This window comes from Otolemur garnettii, unplaced genomic scaffold (assembly GCF_000181295.1).
Source record: "Otolemur garnettii isolate 467f Iridium unplaced genomic scaffold, OtoGar3 scaffold00067, whole genome shotgun sequence".
NCBI lineage: Eukaryota > Metazoa > Chordata > Mammalia > Primates > Galagidae > Otolemur > Otolemur garnettii.
Window position 1 is genome coordinate 257,987 of NW_003852462.1, and position 22,038 is coordinate 280,024.

The 22,038-nt window shown below is 57.6% G+C and overlaps 4 protein-coding genes across 6 annotated transcripts in view; 1 reads left to right on the forward strand and 3 right to left on the reverse strand.

The window, feature by feature from the left end:
• TTLL10 (tubulin tyrosine ligase like 10) overlaps positions 1-333 on the forward strand; it is a 13,918-nt gene extending 13,585 nt beyond the window's left edge. The window contains exon 13 of the mRNA XM_023515136.1: positions 222-333. Coding sequence (XP_023370904.1) covers positions 222-333 — 112 coding nt within the window. The remainder of the gene's footprint in view (positions 1-221) is intronic.
• A 4,801-nt stretch (positions 334-5,134) lies between these two features.
• TNFRSF18 (TNF receptor superfamily member 18) lies at positions 5,135-7,406 on the reverse strand. The gene is made up of 5 exons (XM_012807225.2): positions 7,256-7,406; positions 6,400-6,522; positions 5,959-6,046; positions 5,616-5,818; positions 5,135-5,546 (listed from the first exon to the last, which is right to left on the reverse strand). Exons 1-5 carry the CDS (start codon positions 7,404-7,406, stop codon positions 5,422-5,424), a joined length of 690 nt encoding a protein of 229 aa, XP_012662679.1. The 3' UTR covers positions 5,135-5,421.
• A 3,906-nt stretch (positions 7,407-11,312) lies between these two features.
• TNFRSF4 (TNF receptor superfamily member 4) lies at positions 11,313-13,725 on the reverse strand. The gene is made up of 7 exons (XM_003793179.3): positions 13,578-13,725; positions 13,379-13,501; positions 12,908-13,009; positions 12,587-12,653; positions 11,958-12,154; positions 11,699-11,827; positions 11,313-11,609 (listed from the first exon to the last, which is right to left on the reverse strand). Exons 1-7 carry the CDS (start codon positions 13,723-13,725, stop codon positions 11,539-11,541), a joined length of 837 nt encoding a protein of 278 aa, XP_003793227.1. The 3' UTR covers positions 11,313-11,538.
• A 2,103-nt stretch (positions 13,726-15,828) lies between these two features.
• Positions 15,829-22,038, reverse strand: part of SDF4 (stromal cell derived factor 4) — a 10,997-nt gene continuing 4,787 nt past the window's right edge. For 2 of the 3 annotated variants that reach the window (XM_003793180.3, XM_023515170.1), the window contains 5 exons: positions 21,381-21,517; positions 20,770-20,883; positions 18,051-18,209; positions 17,719-17,894; positions 15,829-16,759 (listed from right to left, as the gene is read on the reverse strand). In XM_003793180.3, the coding sequence (XP_003793228.1) occupies positions 16,583-16,759; positions 17,719-17,894; positions 18,051-18,209; positions 20,770-20,883; positions 21,381-21,517 (763 nt within the window). In that variant the 3' untranslated portion in view covers positions 15,829-16,582. The remainder of the gene's footprint in view (positions 16,760-17,718; positions 17,895-18,050; positions 18,210-20,769; positions 20,884-21,380; positions 21,518-22,038) is intronic. The other variant, XM_023515171.1, reaches the window with a different exon arrangement.

Sequence of the window (22,038 nt, forward strand, 5' to 3'; positions counted from 1 at the left end):
CCGACCCCGACCCCAGTGGGGAGCCCGAGGCCCCGGGCGCGGAGCGGCAGCGAGCGGGAGGCGGGTACCTGGGCCGGGAGCCCTCGCCAGGGACAGCAGAGGAGGAGCGCAAGAGCGCTAGCCACCGGGCCTCCTAGCAGGCGGGCCGCGAGCGGCCGGGCGAACCGCTGAGTCTTCTGGGCCCTATAAAGGCTACTTTGATACAAATTCGGTCTCCGCAGCGGGTCAGGCGGGCCCCGCCGCTCCAGGCCCTCCTTCCTCAAGCGCACGTCCACCCTGGGCACCCACATAGACCCAGCGATGCTCCCCTGCCAGGCCGTGGGCGGGGGTTAAGGGAGGGGGAAGGGGCTGGCCCACCCACGCCCTTCCCTCAGCCCCAACAGCCCCCCCCGCCCCGCCCCCACTGCTGGGACCTGTCCTTACAGGGATTACTGGGGGAGCCTGTACTGCAGGGAGGGGCAGTGCCCCCCTACCAGGTCCTGGGCTCCCATCCATCGCCTGTGCCCCTCATAGCCCTGTACCCTCCTTTGACCATCACCACCACCCTGACCTCCACAGCCTGGTGTCCCCAAGAAAAGCTCTGGGACCCCTCTGACATCCAGAGAAGAGTGCCCTCAGGCCAGGACTGCTCTCTGCACACACACACACCACCACCACCCCCGGGGCTTGCCCACCATGCCCTGCATAGCACCTTTCTCTCCTGGCCTCAAAGCACCGGGTGGATGGTCCACAGCCTCACCACTCCCCCTGGTTCCTGTAGAGACCCCAGGACTTGGCTGTGGGCAACAAAGGACATGCACTAGCCAAGTCAGTTCCTGTGTGCCCTCCAGCACTCTGACAGCTCAGGGCTTCTGAGGTGCCCCAACCCCCACCACCAGGTGGCCCAAGCCAAGGTCTCCTTGCTGCACTGCCCTCTCAGCCTCCTCCCCTACCCAAAACTGGAGCACAGAGTCCTCTATCACTGGCCGCCAGCAAGGCCTTTGTATCCTTCAAGTCCTGCCCCTGGCCCACATCTAATGTGCCTGCCCCCAAAGGGTCACACCAAGTCCCAAACTTCTGCTGACCTGCCTGGGCCCCAGAGGAATGGCAGGACTGGTCCCTACTCTGTCCTGGAGCAAGGGTGGGACCCCAAGGGGATGGAGGCTCCAAGCCTTGGGACGAAATGGCCTCGCACCTCTAGAGGCTTTGTCTACCGAGATGTTGCTGGCCTGGAGACCAGGAGGGCTGAACAAAGGGACAGGGGCAGAGAGAAAAGATGACATGGGCAACCAGAGGAAGGAGCCCAGTGGGAAGCCAGGAGCCACCCACCCACCCTGCTCACTCTACCACACCTATCCCATCAGCTTGTGGAATCATCAATTGTGGAATCCCAGGGGAGAGGCAGGAAGCTCACACTTGCTGCTGTGAGAAGAGGCCATGAGTCCTGAGTCCCCAGCACAGGTGTGGGGTCCTCTGTGAAGGGCCAAGCTCTGCCACAGCCTCTCCTGCAGCCTGCACCCAGAGAGATGAAGGCCAGCCTCCTGTAGGGCTAAGCACTCAGGTTTGGTAAACCCACACATCCTCTTTGGGGTCAGTAGCATCCAAGGCTGCTATGTGGGCATGTCATCTTGGGGTCACTTTCCAATAACCATCTGCTTTTACCCCCTTGACACCCCTCTGCACCACCTGAAGCCTCATTGGGTAATGTCAAACTCCCTGGTCAGGGCTGTGTTCTATAGTGTCATCATGACTGTCACAGAACATTCCTGCTCTCCTCACCCCATATGATGGGGCTGCACCCCATGTTCAGGGACTTCAAGTTATCAGCAGAGGTCACCTGAGCCCTCAGGGAGATGCTTTCCCTGCTGTCATGGGATGTGTCACAGCTTGGCTTGGGACATGAGAAGTGGATGGTGGCAATGACCTGCCTGTCCTAAGCTCCTGCCCCTGTCCGGGGGCTTCCCCAAAAGCCTGGATTGTAGGCTGCTCTCGGTTCCTGGTGCCCACTGAGAACCTAGATGTCAATAAAAACGGCTTCCTGGGAACCACTGTTGTTCATGCCTTGGCAGGGGCAATGTCCACAACCTCACCCCCATCTGGATCCTTCCCCCGGACCTGCCCAGCCCAGGTGCACTTGCCTACTAGGCAAGAATGGCATGGATTGCCAGGGAGAGACAGGCTGTGGGGCAACTGGGCACCTGAGGACCTGTGGCCCCTGGGTATCTGACAAGAACAAGGTGCCCCCAATAAGCAAATGATGTGACCAGCTGCAGGCACAGCACAAATGGACAGGGCCCCTCTTGGGGCCCAAGTTGGCAGCAGGGCCAGGGTGGCTTCATAGGGAGACCCAAGGTAAATGGGCTCCCCTCCCAATGTCTCTCCCCTTCTTCCTCCTCTTTTCTTTCTCCCCTCCTCGTCCTCCTGCTTTTCCCCTCCCTCTCCTTCTCCCCGTCCATCTCCCTGACCTTCAGGGGTGATCCTAGGGTACTGTGGGTTCAGGAAAGGAATGCCTTCCACCTTCAGAGGGTGTGAGGAGTGAAGCTGCCCTAGCTCTGACCCAGGCAGCCCTCCCATCTCCAGATTGTGGTCCCACAGACTCCCCCACCCAGAACCCCTTGGAGCCTTCCTGGGCCAGGGCCTGGGGTCTGCTGAGGACCTTCAGGCAGATAAAGGGCCAATGGAGTGGCCCGGCACCTGTAGCTCAGTGGCTAGGGCACCAGTCACATACACCACCAGGTTCGAAACCAGCCTGGGCCTGCCAAACAAGGACAACTGAAACCAAAAAAAAAAAAAAAAAAGATGGAAAACAGTGGGATCCTGAGGAATTGAAGAGTGCATTTCCATGAGCTTTCCTTATCCCTACTCACTCTAGCCACCCTCCCCTGGAAAGAGATCTTCAGAAGTGGAGCAGGAAGAGCCCAAATTCCTGACTTCCTGGGAAGATAAGATTCACAGGAGGCAGGTATCTGCCCCTCTCCCACCCAGCACAGCCACTGTCCAGAGTGGTGGGGGCCTGGCTTAGAGGAGCAAGACCAGTAGGGGGAGGAGATGGGAATGATGCCCCAGGTCCTGGTCAGGACCCCTGCATAGCCAGGCCTGGCATCTATGCCCACCTGGCCAATGGGCACATACCCCAACAGCTGGGGACAGCCCAGGATCACCTGCCCCTCAAGGGGCCCCTGTAATTGTCCTAGGACTGGAGCTGGGAGTGGTTGGTGTCCACTTTCATCTGTGGAGGGTCCCCTTATTGCCCCGGCCATAGATCTCTCTGTCCAGCTGGGGAGGAATCCCACAGTGACTGAGTCTAGATCTCAGGAAGGAAGGACTGGGGGCTGCGTTGGGGAGCCTTTGCTGCCGCTAAAAGCAATTCTGGGCATAGAGATGGCCTCTGGGCTCTTATCTGAGGCTGAGCAAAATACACCAAGTCCAATCCAAGTCCAATCCCAAGACCGCAAGGGTGGGGCCAGAGCTGGCCTGGGAGAGGCAAAGTCTCTCCCACCTTGGAGAGGGGGCCAGGTTGTGGGGGTAGGTGCACACCTGCTGACAACTGGAGAAGAGGAGGCCTGGAGCTGGTTTCTCACCTCTGAGTACTAGCAGGGTGGCGGGTCTCTCAAAAGCTTCTCATCCCAGCACCCCTGGTCACTGCCCTGCAGGCTGTCCCTTCTCACCTCCTACCCTGGTGGGAGCTTCTGCACCCCAGACCCTCCCTGCCAGTTGGGTGGGACAGACTCAAAGCAAATCCTGTAGGGCGGTGCTGGAGACCCTGAGCCCTGTGCTAGTGCCCTGCTGGGAATCCCCGCCTCTCCCAGACAGCCACCGCCCGCTTAGTTTCCACGCTGAGTCAGCCTAGCCGCTGAGGCCTGTGGGGCTTTCTGTGGAAGGTCCCAGCGGCTGCAAGCACCCCACGCCCTCGCGTCAGGGCGGGGCCTACCAGGTGCCCCGAGAGACGGCTAGCCCAGGGGGAGAGGTGGGCAGAGCGTAGGCAGAGCTTGGCCAGCACAGGGGCTGGGCCTGGAGACAAGGGTGGCAGCGGTTCTGGGCACGTCCTGCGTCCTGCCGTATCAGCACCTCTTCCCTGGAACATCCCCACCTGTTTGGCAGGCAGTGCCTTCCCCTGTCTCAGGTCCAGCCCTGCCACACATCTTCTTTTCAACTAGCTGATGTCTACCTCTACCTCTGTCTCACCCTCTGGATTACCTGATGAAGTGTTTCCCACCAGAGTAAAGTCTGGATTGAGTTATGGAGGCTCCTCTTCCCAGAATGTTCACTGTTCACTGTCCACTGTCCAGCACATTCTCAAGTACCCCTGTGTGGCTTTGGCTCTTCATATTCTAGGTCTCATGGAGGGGCCCTCTCTTCTTCACCTCCCTTCTTTCACCTCCCTTCTGTGAGCTGGGCCACTGCCTTCTGCACAGGAGGAACTGACTGTTTCCCATGAGGGGACATCATGGGATGGGGCACTGGGGCCATGGCCAGGTGGCCATGAGGGTGCTGCTGAGACTGGCCTCCACTGGCTGGCCTGCCACTCCTTGCAGGGTTGTGCCAGCAATTGAGATGGTACTGAGAGCCAGAGCTGGGGCTTGGGAGGATGGTCATGGGGCAGGACCCCAGAGCTTGCTCCAAGGCAAGGGAGGTGGCAGAGGGGAGCAGCAGGCTGTGGAAAGAGGGCCAAAGCCAGACTATCTAGAGACTGACCCCACACATCAGAATGTCCCAGACATGGAAGCCAACCAAGCCCTGTACTCTAGGCAGAGAGAGGCAAGAGCCAGTGTTCCAAAAGGGCCAGCAGGGTATATAGCCAGAGACCAGAGTCTCCAGGAGCTCCCAGTATGGAGGCCAAGATTCAGCTGTGTCATGGATACTCTGTGTACAGAGGCCAGGACTCAGCTATCTCAGGGTATATTGGGCAGACAATCAGGGGAAGGGCTTGGATACGAATATCTCCCCTCCTCCAGGAGGCCTTCTGAGCCCTGGGATCCCCCACCAAGTGCTATGCCCAGGACTGGAATGGCCCCCAGCTGTGCCCCACATCCCCCAGGCTAGGAGCTATGAGGATGGGCCTTGGCACCCTTCCCTCTCTGTGCCCCCCCCATCCACAGTATATGTGCACCTAGGTCACTGAGCAATTGTTTATTGGATGCCACTTGCAGCCAGGTCCTGTGCTGCTACACATCCACAGTCATGGTCTCCTATGCTAGGCATCAGGGACTCACAGACCCTACACCAACAGGGCCAGCAACAGTGGAAGGCCCAACCATGGCTGCTGCCCTTCTGCATGGTGTGGGGACTCATCTCTGTCATCATCCTGCACCCACTTCCACTGTCAGAGGAGCAGGGGCAGGCCCAGGGCAGGACGTAGAATCCCTGCTCCTGAGGGTCAGCCTAGGTGACTTCCTGGGAGGGTATGGCCTGGGGTCTGACTGCCCACAAAAATGGCCAAACTCATACCCACAGGTCCCCCAGCCGACCCTTTTCCTCTGCCAGCCGCTCTCCATGCTCCTCCTCAGGGAATTGGCAGCTGCAGGTGTCCTCGGCTGGTGGCAGCACCTCTAGAAGTCGCTGGGTCTCTGCAAAGAGCTTCAGTCAATGGTCAGCCAGGGGCCCACCTCCTCACTGGGCACAACTGTACCACTGACCTTGGGGGCATACGTGTTCCCTTCTCAGCTGCCAGATGTGCAGCCCAAGCTGAACAGTGGTCAGGACAAGGATGCAGGTGGTCACAGCAAGGAGCACAATAGCCAGCAGGCCATGCAGCTGATTGGGCAGCGGCTCCGGAATGCACACGGTGTCATGGGTCTTGTTCCCAGGGAACGTGGTGATAAACCCAAACTGGGGGCAGCTGAGATGCATGGACATAGACTCCGTCAGCCCTGCCTCTCACTCTGCTGTGCTGTGAGCTATTTGTTGGGGGTCACCACACTGGGAAGGACAGGAGTGGGCCTTGATTGCCCAGCTACTGGAAGCCCACCCAAGACTCACTCTGCCCAAGGCTTGCAGCGGCCCTCTTGGCCCCTGGAGAAGGTCCCCACTGCACAGTCGACACACTTGAAACCAAAAGTGAATTTCCCTGGGGACAGACAGATAAATAGGCTGTGGGGCCTTGAGGGATGGATGAGGAGGGGTCAGGCCAGTTCAGGGGTCCATCTAGGGCTTGGGTCCACAGAAGAATGGCCCCCCACTTCGTCCATTTAATGAAAGTCTGCGGGCCTTGCAAGACCCAGGACACGGGTGCCTGCCCAGAGGATGTGTCCATTTGCTGTTTCCATAAGCTCTGGCTCGGCGACCCCACATCCCCATCAAATCCCTGGCCTGCTCAGGCACTCATAGTGACCTGAGCCCACATCTTCTGCCAGCCGCAGAAGATGCCAAGACCCATGACACTAGGCACAGCATAGTGACCCCCAGCAGCCCCTGACATACCCTGAGGCTGCACCTCCTGGCCTGGTGGGCAGGAGTGATGCTTGCAGCTCTTGCACTGAGGGTCTCCACAGTGGAATTCAGACTGGACACACACGCAGTCCCATTCAGAACAGCCCTCCTCAGCTAGGCAGGAGACAAGTCAGCCTCTCAGCAACCAGGCAGAGTCTCCCCCCATGGCTCCTCTCAGCCCTCAGAATGAGTGGGGGGGAGTCAGGTCCCCACCCCCAGAGAGCACTGTCTGGGAGGCAGGACTGTGGGCTTTGCCCAGATGCTCAGCCGTGTGGCCCGGTTGCACCCCTCCATGCTCTGAAGCTGCCCCCACCCCATGGCTCTGACTATACATGTGACTGGGTGTATCCCTGCTGGGTCCTCCTGAGGACCCTGGACCTGAGGATACACCCTCCTTGCTTTCTGCCTTGCACTGCTCCCTCTATCCACATAGATGCCTCAAGGCCATTTGCCTGTTCACCTCACCAGCACACAGAGACATAGGACCCTCGCAGCATCCTCTTCCCAACCCCCAGACCCTGACAGGAAGCATCTCCTGGCATCTGCCCTGTCTCAGCTGCCCCATCACCCACAACTGCTGGTCAGACACAGGGGGCAGGGCAGAAGAAGGCACTGGGACTCCAAACCTGGGTGATGGCTAAGGGGACACTCTGCCCATTCCCCCGCAGGACCTCAGGACCCCAAGCCCTCTAGGTAGCTGCCTGCCCCACCCCTGCTCCTGGCACGAGGGCCCATTGGCCAGCACCAGGCTCTTTGCCCACCATTCCACTGCTGCCCCACACCCACCCTCCCTAGGCAAAAGCCATTTGATCTGACTCAGGAGGGGGCGCCACAGGCTGAGCCTTACTGGTGGTGCAGGAGCGGCAGCAGCGCGCGTCTGTCCCTGTCCCGTGAAGGAGGCGGCCGGGACCGCAGCTCAGGCTCCCAAGGGGCTGCTGACCCAGGCCCAGGCCCAAGGCACAGAGCAGCACCAAGCGGCAGAGGACCCCATGCGCCATAGCGCCCGTGCACATAGTGCCCCAGGGACTTCAGGTGGCCCCGCCGGCCCCGCCCCGCCCAGGAACTCTAATTCCGGGGTGTAAGTGCCGTGGACACAGCCTTATCCCTGGGTGGGTGGCTGGGGCCAAGCTGGAGGGATTGAAAATGTTTCTATGCAAAATCTGTGGCCACCGCGGTGGGCTCCGGATGCAGTGGGGGTTTGAGGGCTGCCTCTCTCTGAGCCTCACTCTTCTGCTTCCTCAGGGGTGCCCTACAGGGCTTTAAAGATCTCCACTCCCCAGAGGAAAATGAAGTTGCCCGTTTTCCAAGACATCTCCAGAAAGCCTAGCTACACTCAAAGACCCTTAGCCATGAATGCTAAGGACCCTAAAGTGGGGATTAGGACAAGCACTCCCTACATAGCCCACCCAGCCCAGCCAGGGTACAGATAGGAAGGGTACCCCCACACCCACGCCTGTAGGTGCAGCCCTGTGGGAACCCTTCCCTGTGCCTTCAAGGTCCCAGGGCACCCTCTTCTCAGCTCCCAGCCCAGGAGGCTAGCAGGGACCAGCTAGGAGAGCCAGAGCCTGTGTTATGCCTCTGCAAGAGGGTTATCACCCTCCAGGGTGGCCCAGGGCAGCTCCAACCTGGGGTCCCACCCCAGATCACTGGCTCTCACTCTTTCTCAAGCCACTTTCATCCACCGCCCCACACAGAACCAGTTCCTGGCAGAGCTTTAAGAAGCTTTGTGTGTCCCTCTGAGCCTCATTTTTCCTGTGTAAGCATGGTGGGATTCTGAGCCCCTGTTCCCCAGCCCCATGGTTGAGGCTCTCAGCACAGTGAAAGCTGGTGGAGACATCTGAGGGTGCTGGAGGTGGTGGGTCTTGGGAGTGTGACCATGGATGTACCCTTAGGCTGGAGGCCTGGCCACTGCTGTGAGGGGGCAGACCCAGGAGACCTGGTCAAACCATCATTCCAAGGGAAATGACAGGAATTAGAAGTTTGTGACTCCCTATTATCCTTAAGTTGTAAGATGTGTGAACCCCCCACCAAAGAGGTCACCCTTGGACATTGCAGGAAAGGAAGAGGTCTCCAGAGTGGGCTGCAGTCTGGGCTGCCCAGAGGCTTGGAGGGAAAGGGGCTGGCTGTGTCTAGGAACCTGTGAGGAGCCTGGAGATCTCTGTTCAGGCCCTGGACTGGGACAGAAGGGAAAGCCATAAGGCAACACCTGGCACCAGGTAACGGTGTTCAGAGAGGAGGATAGGCTGAACCTTGCTCCTGCCTATTCAAAGACAGAGTTATGAGAACAAGTGGCTTAATGGGAGCAGAGGGGAGGAAGTCCAGATGATGGAGCTGGCGCCTTGGCCAGTCCATGAGCAGCTCCCTGGAGGGCATCCCACCAGGGGGACCCCTGGTGGTCACACCTGGGCTCAGCCAAGAGCTGAGGCACCAAGAAGGCCTGGTGTCCACTAGCAGGGCACTACATGTAACCATGGAAATGAAAGGCTACAGGGCTTGTGAGCAGGGGCCTTGAGAGAGTGACGTCCGTGACACTGAGCCCACATCTGTCTTCCTGTCCCTGATCACTCCGGAAGGCCCTTCCTGGGCAGCCTGAGGCTCTGGTGAATGAGCAGTTTCTGTAACTGGGTGGTGAGGTGACATGATTTTTATCTGCTCATCTGTATTTTCCAGTATTTTATGAGCAACTCACCATCTGTTTGCGTCTTTTGTCTCAAATGACACAAGTCATGTTCATGCAGCAGAGCATCCCAAGGGCTGTGCAACCCGTGCTGCTGGGCAAAAAGAACTGGTCAGCACACCACCAGGACTGGACAGAGAGGGGTGAAGCTGGACCCTGAGCCCTGGAGCCCATAGAGGCAAAGAGGAGGGAGCCATGTTCATCTGGGATCAGGAGGCAGCAGTGTCCTGGCTGGGGAGAGAACACCAGATGGCCTGGGGGTGGGGGCTGTGCCCAGAATGGAGGAAGTGATAGACATGTGTGTGAAGTTTTCAGAGAAAGTCCCTTTCCCATGATCTTTGACCTTCTGGGACCCTGGAGGCTACTGTCAGGTGCTCTGAGCTGTGACTGCTGCCCCACCACACAGGGATTGCCATGGTCTTGTCTGTAGCCAAATCTTATACCCACATCTAGTGGGAACTCAACAAATGCGTGCCAAGTGGACAATAGGATGGCCTCTGTCTTCCTTTTGCAGTGGCAGGAGGTTCATGGGGTTGGAGGTTTGAGGAAGAAGAAGAGGGGACAAGAAGAGTCCAGGACTGCCAAGACCAGGAAAGGAACTCACTGTGGCTACCAGTCATTGGTTATGGTGCCTTAGGCTGCAAGTAACAGGACCACCCTGTTGCTTTGCTGGGTGCTCACTATTGGACCCCCTGCTGGAGCAGAACCTCAAGACTGTCCCTGCCCTGCTGCAGTGGTAGGAGAGGCAAGTTCCCATCGGTGGGACTGAACAGCCCTGCCCGGCGTGAGATGGACAAAGGGAAGATGGGAAAGGAAAAGTGGCAAGAGAAGGGCCAGCCCCAATGACACTTCACAGGGTGGCTGCCAGGTCTGGAGCATGTGATGTGGCTACAGGTGCTGGGCCATGCAGCCCCAGGGCACAGGAGGCTCGCTGAGAGGCTATTCCCACTGTCCACCTTGTGCATCCAAGCCCTACCAAGCCAGTCAGGTTCTGTTTTGCATTTCCCACTCAGGAGTTGAGGTGAGATCACTTTGCACCTTGAAGGTGTTTACTGTGGATGTTTAATAGTTCTGGACAAACTATGGACAAACCCTCGCCTGAGCTCTCTGTGTGGTCCATCTCTGCGGTCACATGCCCATGGCTATTTTAGTGCTGGGTCAGAGCCTCTGGTGCAGTTTCTATAACTTGCTTCCAAGGGTCCAACCTGCATCCGTGCACCCACAGGATACCCCTCCCAGACACTGGCCTAAGAAGACCCCTGTCAGCCAGGTAAGCTCCAGGACCTTGGGTCTCAGCTTAGGGTCCTTGTCCACTCTTCTTCCCTCAATGCTGAGTTAGTGCCAGATAGTGAGCTCATCCAAATAGCTCCACTATGGGACTATTATACATAAACTGTAGACATCTTTGTTCACATCTAAAGACACTTGTTCCGGCTCGGCGACTGTGGCTCAAGTGGCTAAGGTGCCAGCCATGTACACCCAAGGTGGCGGGTTCGAATTCAGCTGGGGCCCGCCAAACAACGACGGCTGCAAAAAAAAAAAAAAAAAAAGCCGGGCGTTGTGGCGGGTGCCTGTGGTCCCAGCTACTTGGGAGGCTGAGGCAAGAGACTCACTTGAGCCCAGGAGTTGGAGGTTGCTGTGAGCTGTGATGCCACAGCACTCTACCCAGGGGGACAGCTTAAGGCTCTGTCTCAAAAAAATAAAATAAAATAAAATAAAGACACTTGCTCCTATGGGACCAATGCTCAGCAGCAGAATGGCTGGGTCCTAGGGTGGACAAAAGGTGCGCTCCATCTGAAACCTCATTTTCCAAAGTGGCCATCTTGTTGGATGGTGCCACTGCAGGGACTCCCAGGGTGGTGCCCAGTGAGAGTCCCAGAGCCACCACCCACATGGTATCACAGGGTGTGGGGTTTGGGGGCTGGAGAGAAAAGGAACAGAAATCCCTGTGGCAACCAGATTTCTGGGTGCCCACCTGCTCTCGGCAGCACCTGAGGCCCTCTCCCCACCCAGATGCAGCCCCCAGCCAAGGCTTTAGGACCTCAGAGGGGTGGCTCTGGGCCTGCTCCACCAGCACCTTCACTGGGCCCTTTCCCTGGCTCCCCAGCCCACCCCTGCTACATGGGGCCAGTCTCTAAGCAGCTCTACCCAAGCCCCTGCTCCTACAGAGCATGTGGCCCACAGCCCATAGGTGCTCAATCAGAGATCTGCATTTGTCCATGTTTTTATTGGGGCACTGCCCGGGCGTGGAGTATGCACGACATACATAGAGAGCCCAGGAACCTCTAGGAGCACCTAGAACGGTGCGGCAGACCCAGGTACCGTGTCGAGCATGGTGGTGGGCCCCTCACAGGCATGGCAGCCTGCACCTGGGGTGCACCCACTGCCCCACACAGCCTGCTGGACCTTCTGGGGGGCCCTGGGAGGGGCATGACTTCTTCAGTGGACATTGCTCAGATCTTGGCCAGGGAGGAGTGTGCATCCTTATGCTCCTCCTGGATGGGGGTCCGGAAGCTGTTTCCCCCTGAGGAGGTAAAAGGACAGAGCCATGAGAAGTGTGCAGGTCTCAGCCCTCCCAGAGTGGTTTGGGCTGAGCCCACAATAGGCACTCACCAGGGGGCTTGGGGGCATCTGTGGGCAGCTTCCAGGCCCTCCGGTACAGGTGTAGGGCCAGCAGTGTGGCCAGAGGTGCCAGCAGACCCAGGCCCAGGCCCAGGCCCAGGATGGCAGCAAGTGCAGAGCCTGAGGGGAGGGGGCCTACTGGTGAGATGCACAGGAGGGGCCAAAGTGGCAGAGGGAAGCCCCATCTTCTCTTATCCCCACTCCCCTGTTTGAGTTGTGGCTCTGCTGAGGTGAGGCCAGGCCCTCTTACCCTGGGGGGCCTCCAAGGAGGGTATGGAGGGGCCCTGTGATGGCCAAGGCCTGGCTGCTGTGGGCTGGGCACTGCTGGGCCTGGCTGGGGGGCCCTGGGTCTCCCTGGATGGTATGGTCAAGGGGCTCTTGTCCTCACAGATGGCATCTGAGCTGTTGCTGGCTGGATACAGTGTGTGCTTCCCAGCAGCGGAGCAGCTTTGGGAGGGCAGAGGGGTTGATCAGGCTAGAGACCCCAGGGACACTGACCAGTCAAAGGTATCACCATCTCAGAACTCTAGACCAAAGACACCTGAGGACCCCTGCATAAGCCCACAGGTCCTCACCACCCTTCAAGACTACAAACCTTTACTCCTAATGCCCTCAGGGCCCCAGTGCCCTGCCTGACTCCCCACCCCCTTGCCAGGCCCCACAACTCCCAAACCCTGGGATGGGAGCCCTGGGAGGACAAGTGAGGGCCAGGGCCTCGCACGCCCCTATCTACCTACAGGGAGAGCTGGCACCTCAGCAAGAAAGGGTGGGGCCTGGCCCAGGAGCCAGTTGGTGGCAGAAAGGCAGCTTTTCTGGGGACACCAGCTACAGGCTCATCTTCTGCCCCATCCCCCGCCCCACCCTGGGCTGTGCACTCACTTGGTCCAGGGCTTACAAGCCTGGTTGTCACCTAGGGAGAAGTGGCCAGGGGGACACGGGACACAGTCTGCAACCAAGAGCAGGCCAGGCTCAGCTGAGCTTGGCTTCTGAGGCCTCCCTGTCATGTTCGGCCTGCTGGCCCTGCAGGGATTTGAACCAGGGGGCACAAGAGAGGTGCCAGCACAACGTGGTGGGGACCATGGTCTCTGTACCAGTACGAGGCTCCCACCCTCCCCCCAGGAGGAGGGCACCAAGATCCCAACCTCTTCACGCACTGGCTGTGCAACCCCTACCCTGCCAGCCAGGCTGCCCGAGGCTCACCAACTCCATGCTTATAGCCTTCCTGGGGCTGGGTGCCTGGCCGGCAGCGGCAGACAGTGTCCTGTGTGGCTGTGCACTTCTGCCTGGGTTCACTCCCACTTCCTGGGCAGGGGACCAGTAGTAGCAGTGGCATCAGGTGGGGGCTGCCAAGGAGGCATAGCCCCCAGGAAGGGTGGGCAGCTCAAGGACAGAGCTGGTGTCCCCAGTCCTGCACCCCAGTCCTGCACCTGCTTCCGGCACAGCTGCACACAGGGCAAGATCCTCCTTGGACCCCAGCTGGGCCCTACCACCCAGCAGCACAGTGAGACCACGTGAATAACGCCCTCCATGCAACTCCACGTGGCCTCCTCTGAGCTGAGGTGCCCCAGGGGGAGGGAGGAGGGAGTCCCACTGTGGTTTGGGGTTGGTCCTGTGGCTGTGGGGGACCTGCAGGGCCCCAGGGGGCAAAGGGTGGGAGGCGGGCAGGCTCACGCTGGTTGCACTGCGTGCAGGGCTTGCAGATCTCGTAGTTGACAGCCTCATTGTAGAAGCCAGGTGGGCACGGAAGGCACACGGTGTCCCGGTAGTGGTCACAGCGGCTCACCATCCTATGGCCTGCAATGGAGGCCAGCAGTGTCAGGCCTGGCATCTGACCACCACCTCAGGCCTGGTCCCACACTGCTGGCCTCACCTGGTTGGCACTCGTGGCAGCATCGGCTGCCACTAGGGTAGGTGTCCTCAGCACAGCGGAGTTCAGCAGCAGCCCCCAGCACAAGTCCCAGCAGCAGCAGGGCTGAGCAGGGCACCTGGGACCGCAGCAGCTGAACCCCCACACACATCCTTACCTCTTCTCTGAGTCTGGGTTTTTCCTGCCAGGATGTGGCTATAAGGGCTGTGCGGGGAGGGGGGGAGATGGGGGAGGAGGAAAGGGCCCCAAGCAGGGCTGGTGTCCCCAAGCCCAGTTGGTGGCAGAAAGGAGGCTTTTCTGGACCCCTACCCCACAGGTGTAGGCTCCTCTTCTGCCCCATGCCCAGCCCACACTAAAGACCCTCCTGCCCCATCTGGCCAGGGTGGTCTGGGAAGGCTGGGGCCACTCCCACCACCACTCACCCATCATCATGAAGGTGCATAGAACATGTGGATAAACCAAAGTGTCAGAGTCAGAGAGGCCCCTCAGTCTGGACCTTCGGCTCTCCCCTAGGTGTCTTAAGACTAGCTCAGACCGATAGTCGCCACCAGATGCCTGGTGACCAGGCCCACACTAAGCATGCGCACATCCGTGTACGTGCACGTATGCACCTCAAGCAGCTGAGTGTGCTGAAGCAGGGCAGGTGTTCACAAGCTGACCTGTGTCCCCCCAAGTCCATGTGGAACCCTGACCCCTGGTGTGGCTGTATTTGGAGAGAGGGCCTGTGCAGCAGTGAGGGAGGTAGGCTGATGTGAGCTGAGTGCACGCAGGCACACGCCTATGCACACATGGCCACACGGGCAACTGTCTTTCCTTCCATTTAATGTCTCCTGATCCCATGGCCTTCCTGAGGCAGGGCCTGGACCTGGACACAGGGCTGGGGCCTCACTGAGTCCTTTTGTACATTTTCCAAATTGTAGCCATGACATGGTTATTCAAAAGTTAACTTTAAAAGTTCTAAGTGGAGAGGGGCCTCCCAGGCAGGACGGCTGCTGGAAATCCCCTCCAGCCCAGGAGCACAGGTAAGAGATGTTCCCTCAGCCCACCTGCGGGGAAATCCCCATGGAGGCTGCCCTGGGCCCTGCAGGGGGTGGGAGGCAAGGGGGAAGGGAGCAGGCCCATAGTCACCCTCCCCAGGCCCCCAAAGTGCAAAGAGTCTGGGAGCGCAGGCAGAGCCTGTGCATAAGTGCTCACACCCAACCTAGGTGGGCAAATGGTGAAACTTCTGACATTTTCTAAAAGTTTCAATCCAGTTCCCAGGCCTGTCTCCCACTGACAGTGAGATAAATCTCACATTACAAGTGGTTCAGGTCCATGTGGGGTCTCAGCGACCAACCCCTCCCTTCCTGGGAGTACATGTGGGAGACTCTCTGATGTCTGCATACAAGTGTGGCTGTCTGCCTACAGGTGACCAGAGGGGCACATAGCTTGAGCCTCACTGCACCCCCAGGCTACTCCGCCCTGAGTCCCCCAGTCAGCTGTGTTCTCTCCTACTGGAAGCTGCCTGAGGGTTGCAGCTCTAGTTATCCTGGGTAGGAGGTCACAGAGGTATCAGCAGGAGGAAGGCTGACTGTGTCCACTGAGCTGAGGGGCTGGCCACAACCAAGTTAGACATTCACCCAGGGTTCAAGGTCCCCTCAGCACAGTGACAGCACAAGATGGCTTCTATTCTTTGGGTATCAGACTTGCCAGGGCCTCTGAAGAGCCAGATGCTACCACACTCCCAGCTGTTCTCGTATGCCCAGCCTGGTTTAGCTCCAGCTCACACTGCCCACCTTTGTGAGTGTTATCTCCCCAGGGCAGGACACTGAATGCTGAAGCCACAGATGGGGACAGAGCTCAGCCCATGGTGACAAGAGCTGTGAGGGGATACAAGGCCTCAGCCCTGAGAAACGTCTCGCATCTGCCTCACAGTGTCCACCCTGCTTGCCAGTTGGCACCAGAGGCTGGCAGAGGAGATGCTCCTCATAGGCCATAGGGGGGACCTGACATACCCACTATGCTGCCCCAAGGCTGGGCTTGCCCCCCCTCTTGAAGGTCACAGGTCAAGGGCACTGCCCTGTCCTGAGGCCACCTCTTCTCTATCCACCAGGCTCTCGCTCCTAACTTCACACATCCAGTCCAGCTAGACCCAAGTGCAGTAACTGGCCTGCCCATTGCCCTCAGTCCCTTTCCCACAAACACATCCCACCAGCCTGTGCTGCAGTCCCCACCACCCCCAGGGTTCCAGGAGGGAGAATCAACTCAAAGGCTGTTCAATAAAAGCTGCAAGCCCCCTTTATTAATCCAACTGCCCACCTCAAATGCTGAAAGGGGAAGCCATTGGGCCACAAATGTTCCAAATTGTGTTTTATTTCCACCCAAAGAATGAAGCTGAGAGAAAAAAGGCAAGTATATATTTAAAGTAAAGTAATGTGACTCCTGCCACAACAAATATTTGCATATTCTCAGAGGGTGCAGCTCCTGACCTGGCTGGTGCTGACAGGCCCAGGGAGGCCCCCCCACCCAGGACATACCTGGCCTCCCAAGAAGAAGGTGTCCTCCCCTTAACTTCCTTCTTGGCTACTCATTTCCAGCTAAGCACAACATAACAGTGTCTCAATCTTTCAGTTTTCAAGGACATGGCAGGTGTTACATTATTTCCCTGTTTCCCACAGCTTGGTAAGCCCTGTCAGTGCTTCAGCAGAATGACACTGAGCAGTTCTCTGAAGCAAGATGCAGCAACTTGGAGGGACCGCTGAGCACTCTGCTGCAGCTGTGACTGGAGTAGGCCTGGTGACATTGCCAGGGGCTGGGACACAGAGGAGCATGTGGCCTGTCACAGCACATCTTTAATGAACCCACCCTGCCATTCTGCAGCAGCAGGAGGGAGGGAGGGCTCAGGGCAGTGGTGGAGCCCAGAGTCACCTGCCCAGGCGTGACCAACCCAGCACCTCCCTCACAGGTATGGAGGGTCAGAGAGGAGTGAGGGAAACAGTGGCTTTGCAAGGGGTGGGAGGGATGGCGGCTCAGAACTCCTCATGAACGTTGCGAGCATAGTCCATCAGCTTGCTGCCCGTGAAGAACTCGCTGTACTTGAGGACCTCCTCTGGCTCCAGGTGGTGGTTCTGATTCTCATCTGCGATGGCAATCATCTGCTTGGCCTCGTTGAGGGCGTTGTACTCATTCATGGGGTCCATATATTTCTGCAGCAGGTGCCCAGGTGCAGGTCAGTGGCCTCCTCCTGGCCCTTCTGGCTGCCAGGGCCCGCCAGCTGTCATGTCCCAGGGACATTCCCTCCCCATTCTTCACCAGGCACCTGACCTGTGCCCCATGAACATGAATGTCCCAACAGGGAACTCAGTCTATGTAAGCAGTGGCTCTAATGCTACACCCACCTACAGCAATTCCCTATAGAAAATACCTCACTGGCTATAGGATAGGGATGTGGGCACATTCTAGAATGTTCCAGAAGAGAGATACCATAGATAGGAAACACACAGGGGAGAAACTGGGTCCCCACACAGCTTGCCTGGGGCCAGTGGGAGGTGACATGAACTGAATTGGCCATTGAACACAGATACCTGGGCTGGCACCAAGACCCAGTTCTGACAAGATCCCAAAACCCTGGCTGTGCCCCACCTAGCCATCAGTAGAGTTCAGAAAATTCTGTCATAAAACAAAATGACTCATTCAGCAACAGGAGAAAAACAAGCCCCAAACTGATACCACTGAAAACACTTCAGAGAAAGGCTATGGATTCCAACCCGCCCTTCAGGCCATGTGACAGAAGGCAGCCCCACACCTGCACAAAGGCCCCAAATGAGACCAAAAGAATCCTCTACTACAGACAGTGCCAAGATAGACACCATGCTGGGCCACCCACCTGAGCACAGACACCAACAGTGCCTTATGTAGGAGCCCATGGTCAGATGCTGCTGGTAAATGACCAAGTGACCAGCCCCAGCCAGACCCCCCAGCGCAGCTGCAGAGGATAGCCCTAAGGTGGCTTCCTCTAGGCAGCTCCCTTAAATGGCAGACCAGCCTCAGCCAGAGGTCTCAGGGTCTTCCCTGGGGACCCTCAACACCCCAGGCCCAACCTCAAAGACACCCTTGTTACCCCCAGGCCCAAGCTCAGGGACACCCCTGCTACCCGCAGGCCCACCTCCAGTTCCTCGGGGGTCACAATCCCATCGTGGTTGGAATCAATGAGCTCTTCAAACTCCTTCTTTCTGTCTCTCACCCAGCTGTCGTCAATGTCCTGGCCCTGCTGGTTCTCAACAGTGCCCACAGGCAGGGAGATGAACTCAGGCAGAGAGAGCTGCTTGTTGCCATCCTGGTCTGCAGGACAGGGGTGGGACAATCGTGTGGGACCTCAAGCAAGATGCCTGAAGGTGCTGAGCTGCCAGCTGCCCGCAGGACAGTCAGCCCACAGCTGGCAGGCACCTCCCAGGGTCAACCCACCTGCTCGGCACCCAGTGCTGCCCTAGGCCTCACCCAGGTCCCGGATGATCTCCTTGACCATAAACTTGAGCATGCCCCGGCTGTGCTCAGGGTGCAAGAAGGATAAGAACTCGTCCTCAGTCAACAGCAAGTCCGCAGGCGGGTTGTCAGCTTGATACCAGCGGTCTTTAAGGTTCTCCAGGACTTCCTGTGCTGAGAAGGGCACAGCATGTGAGCACCTGTCCGACAGAGCACCTGTGTGCAAAGCTGAAAGTTCTAAGAGCTGTTTTCTCAGCTCAGAGGCTTGGTGCATGGGATGTAACTACACACAGGACCAAGGACTCTACTCTCTGAAGGACAGTGTGGCCTGGGGAAGACAACGCACAGACCCCAGACATGACCCAGATCTCCTACAAATGACCTAGACCCACATGACAGGAACCAGACCACCCCCCCAGACCCTTCAGACATGGCCCAGTGCCCGCCCAGATACGGCCAAGACCTCCCAGACATGGCCCAGACCCCCCAAAACACAGCAAGATCCTCCAAATCATATCCAGATGTGGCCCAGACCCCCATTCATGGCTGTTCACTCCTGGGCAAAAGTGGAAAACACATGGTGAGGCTGACTCACCTATGACGCGTCACAGGGACAGCGTCACTCTGCTCCTTCCCATTCTTTCACGTGCGACATTGCAGAGGACATGGTGCTAGAGAAAAACCCCATTTCTAGAAATGACTGAGGTTGTGGCTACTCAGATCTTCCCATGAACTCTTAGTGGGACCCAGGAAAGTGTTTGGGCATGTGGCCCCATGTACTCCTACCACGGGACGCCTGGGGCAGTGGCTGCCCACTTGTCCTGAGACCACTGAGTGACCCTGAGAGAAGGCCAGGCCTGCCTCAGCCTCCAGAGCAGAAATGGAAGGTCCTGACCAGCCTGGGACTTACCAAGGCCACAGACCATATCCCCTGAGCACTCTGCTGTGGCCTCCCCAGGTCCTGACTATGCCACTACCCAGCGTCTGGCAGCAGCCCTTTCTCAAACCCTCAACATTCTAGTCACCACGGACCACCTGTAGCCACCAAACTCTCAACATTCTAGTCACCACGGACCACCTGTAGCCACCACCTTGACTGTAACCAACTCCCCGGAGGCAAATGGGGGCCCATGGGCTGCCCCCTCCCCATTCAAGGTCCCAGGATGGACAGATGGGGTGACCTGAGACCTGACCAGGACAGGTATGGACTCCTGGGAAGGGCTGACCCCGAGGTGTTTCTAGTCAGAACAATTCTGGATAGCAGCACAGAGTGCTGCCTGGAAATTGCCACAGGCTGACCTGAGAAGCCCCATGCCCACCTAGTGAGAAGCCTGATGCCCACCTGGTGAAAAGCCCCATATCCACCTGGTGAGATGCCCCACATCTACCTGGTGAAAAGTCCTGTGCCCGGCGTTTACCCCATGCCCTGCAGCCACCTGGTGACAAGCCCTGTGTCTACTTGGCACCGAGGGGCCCTATTTCGGAAGAGTGCCTCTGTTGCTATCATTGGTGATAGGTCTCAATAAGAGGTTGTTCTGGGTCAGGTTGGGCCCTAAGTACATAGCTGGCATCCCAGTAAGAAGAGGACAGCAGAGGTCTACAGGGCAGAGGAAGATGGCCATGTGGTGACCGAAGCAGAGATTGGAGAGGCCAGGATGGTATCTCTTCCCATGAGACCAGCAGGAGTCCCCACACCTCCACCTCAGCCCCCAAACCATGTGAGGTGTGGACAGCAGCTGTGAGACTCTCAGGAGCCTCACAGGGGAGGGATAGGGTCAGGGGGGCTACCTGTGAGGTTCCCCAACCTCAGCTGCTCTCCCTGAGCCCCCAGAACAAAAGACCAGCCATGCAGAGGTCAAGGGATCAGAGGCAGATGGCACATCAGTCACCAGAGATGACACAGTCCAGCAAGGATGACACATCCCAGACAGAACAGACATGCTCAAGTGAGACAACACCATTAGGGTATGAGGCCAGGTGGCCAGCCCCACCTGTCAGCAGCCACTAAGGCTGGACCAACTCACCATAAGTGGACTCTCGCTGGCAGGACAAAGGCCCTAGACCCTCCACAGTACAGGGCACTTTCGGGGACAGCGTGAAATGCAGAACCCAATGGGGGAAGTAGAGCAGAAACAAGCAAGGAAAATGCAACAACCACTTTGGGAAGGAAAGACAACATCCAATTTGTAGGGTTTAGAAAGGACAAAAACAAAATCCTAGTGACCTCATGCAAACTGGGAGCAGGGTGAGGGTCAAAGGTTTTATTTATTTTTTATTTTTTATTTTTTATGAGACAGAATCTCACTGTCAGCCTCGGTAGAGTGATGTGGCATCACAGCTCATAGCAACCTCAAACTTTTGGGCTTAAGCAATTCTCTTGCCTCAGCCTCCCAAGTAGCTGGGACTGCAGGCACCCGCCAAAACGCCCAGCTATTTTTAGAGGTGGGGTCTCACTGTGGCTCAGGCTGGTCTCCAACCTGTGAGCTCAGGCAGTCCACCCGTCTCGGCCTCCCAGAGTACTGGGATTATAGGCGTGAGTCACTACACTTGGCCATAGGGTCAAACATTTTAAAGAGTATTCAAATTGTTCAAGAAAGGTTAAGACCCAGCTCCACACAGATGCCCCAGCTTGGATACTGCCAGGGCCTAAGGCCCCCAATACTGACCACATAGCTGGCTGGGATCTAAGGCCCCCAATACTGACCACATAGCTGGCCAGGATCTGAGCACTCACTTTCCTCGTCGACCTTGAGTTCTGCATTATTTCTGATGGCATCAGCAACCTCCCTCTCGCTATGGCCTTTGCTCGCCAAAAACTTCACTTTATACTCATCCCAAGACACACGGCCTGAAAAAACAGATTGCACCCTTAGGACATCTCTGAGGAAAGGGTGGGTAGTACAGGACAGTGGCTAAAATTCCTTACACTATTTGCAGGAGCAGACAGAGCAGAAGGATGTGGCCACCAGCTCTGAATGTCCAGCCAGAGCAGTGGCCAAAAGCAGTGGGTCCAGTGTTCTGCATCTACTACCTCACTCAAGAAGCTGTCCCTTGGGACCATCAGGAGGCACAGAGGACGGGGGTACTTAGTGCAGCCCAGGCGTGGCCCCAACACCTTCTGCATTTCCCTTCTCAGCTAGAACACTGGCTCTCATTCCTGTGAAGAGCCTATGTCACTAGTAAACATTGGTCAGTATAAGAAATCGACTTTGGCCGAGCCAGCCTGCTGCTCTGCAGCCAGGGGATGGGGTGGCCAGAGCCCCACTCAGGGCCCTTAGATCGGCTCCCCACACCTGCCCCTCCCCAACACATCCCGGCCCAGGCTTGGCCCTCAGGCCACTATACCGTCACCATCAGGATCCACAGCGCGGAAGTGCACCCTGTTCTCCTTTATGGCCTCCTGGAAGTGCTCTGCTGTCTTCTCCATGATCCAGCGCTGCATCTCCTTGGCACTGATCTTTCGGTCAGTGTTCACGTCCACCCTGTGGGTGCGCAAGCGTGAGACAAAGCCCCTAGGACCCACAGGCTACTGCAAACCTACCACACACAATGATACAAGAAATTTCAGGCACATAGGCTCACCGGGCCAGGGACGCTGGAGCGTGTCAGGAGCTGCCAGGGACATGGGTATCACAAGCCATCAATGGGATGGTTATGAACCCCTTCAACACAGCACGCAGGATCTGTACTGACCCTGCCCTCACTGGCCAAGGTGTGACCAGCTCTGGGAGCAAAATGCTTTATTTATTTATTTATTTATTTATTTTTGAGACAGAACCTCAAGCTGTTCCCCTGGGTAGAATGCTACGGCATCACAGCGCACAGCAACCTACAACTCCTGGGCTCAAGCGAGTCTTCTGGCTCTGCCTCCCAAGTAGCTGGGACTATAGGCACCCGCCACAACGCCCAGCTAATTTTTGGTTGCAGCCATCATTGTTGTTTGGCGGGCCTGGGCTGGATTCGAACTGGCCAGCTTAGGTGTATGTGGCTGGTGCCTTAGCCG

Excerpts from the sequence above, each read along its gene's own strand:
- TNFRSF18 (XM_012807225.2), bottom strand. The coding sequence starts at position 7,406 with ATGGCGCATGGGGTCCTCTGCCGCTTGGTGCTGCTCTGTGCCTTGGGC. Across the intron at positions 6,523-7,255 it reads CTGCCGCTCCTGCACCACCA|CTGAGGAGGGCTGTTCTGAA; the intron begins GTAAGGCTCAGC and ends TCTCCTGCCTAG. Across the intron at positions 5,547-5,615 it reads GGAACACGTATGCCCCCAAG|AGACCCAGCGACTTCTAGAG; the intron begins GTCAGTGGTACA and ends AGCTCTTTGCAG.
- TNFRSF4 (XM_003793179.3), bottom strand. The coding sequence starts at position 13,725 with ATGTGTGTGGGGGTTCAGCTGCTGCGGTCCCAGGTGCCCTGCTCAGCC. Across the intron at positions 13,010-13,378 it reads CTGCACGCAGTGCAACCAGC|GAAGTGGGAGTGAACCCAGG; the intron begins GTGAGCCTGCCC and ends TCCCCTGCCCAG. Across the intron at positions 12,654-12,907 it reads AGGCTATAAGCATGGAGTTG|ACTGTGTCCCGTGTCCCCCT; the intron begins GTGAGCCTCGGG and ends TCTTGGTTGCAG.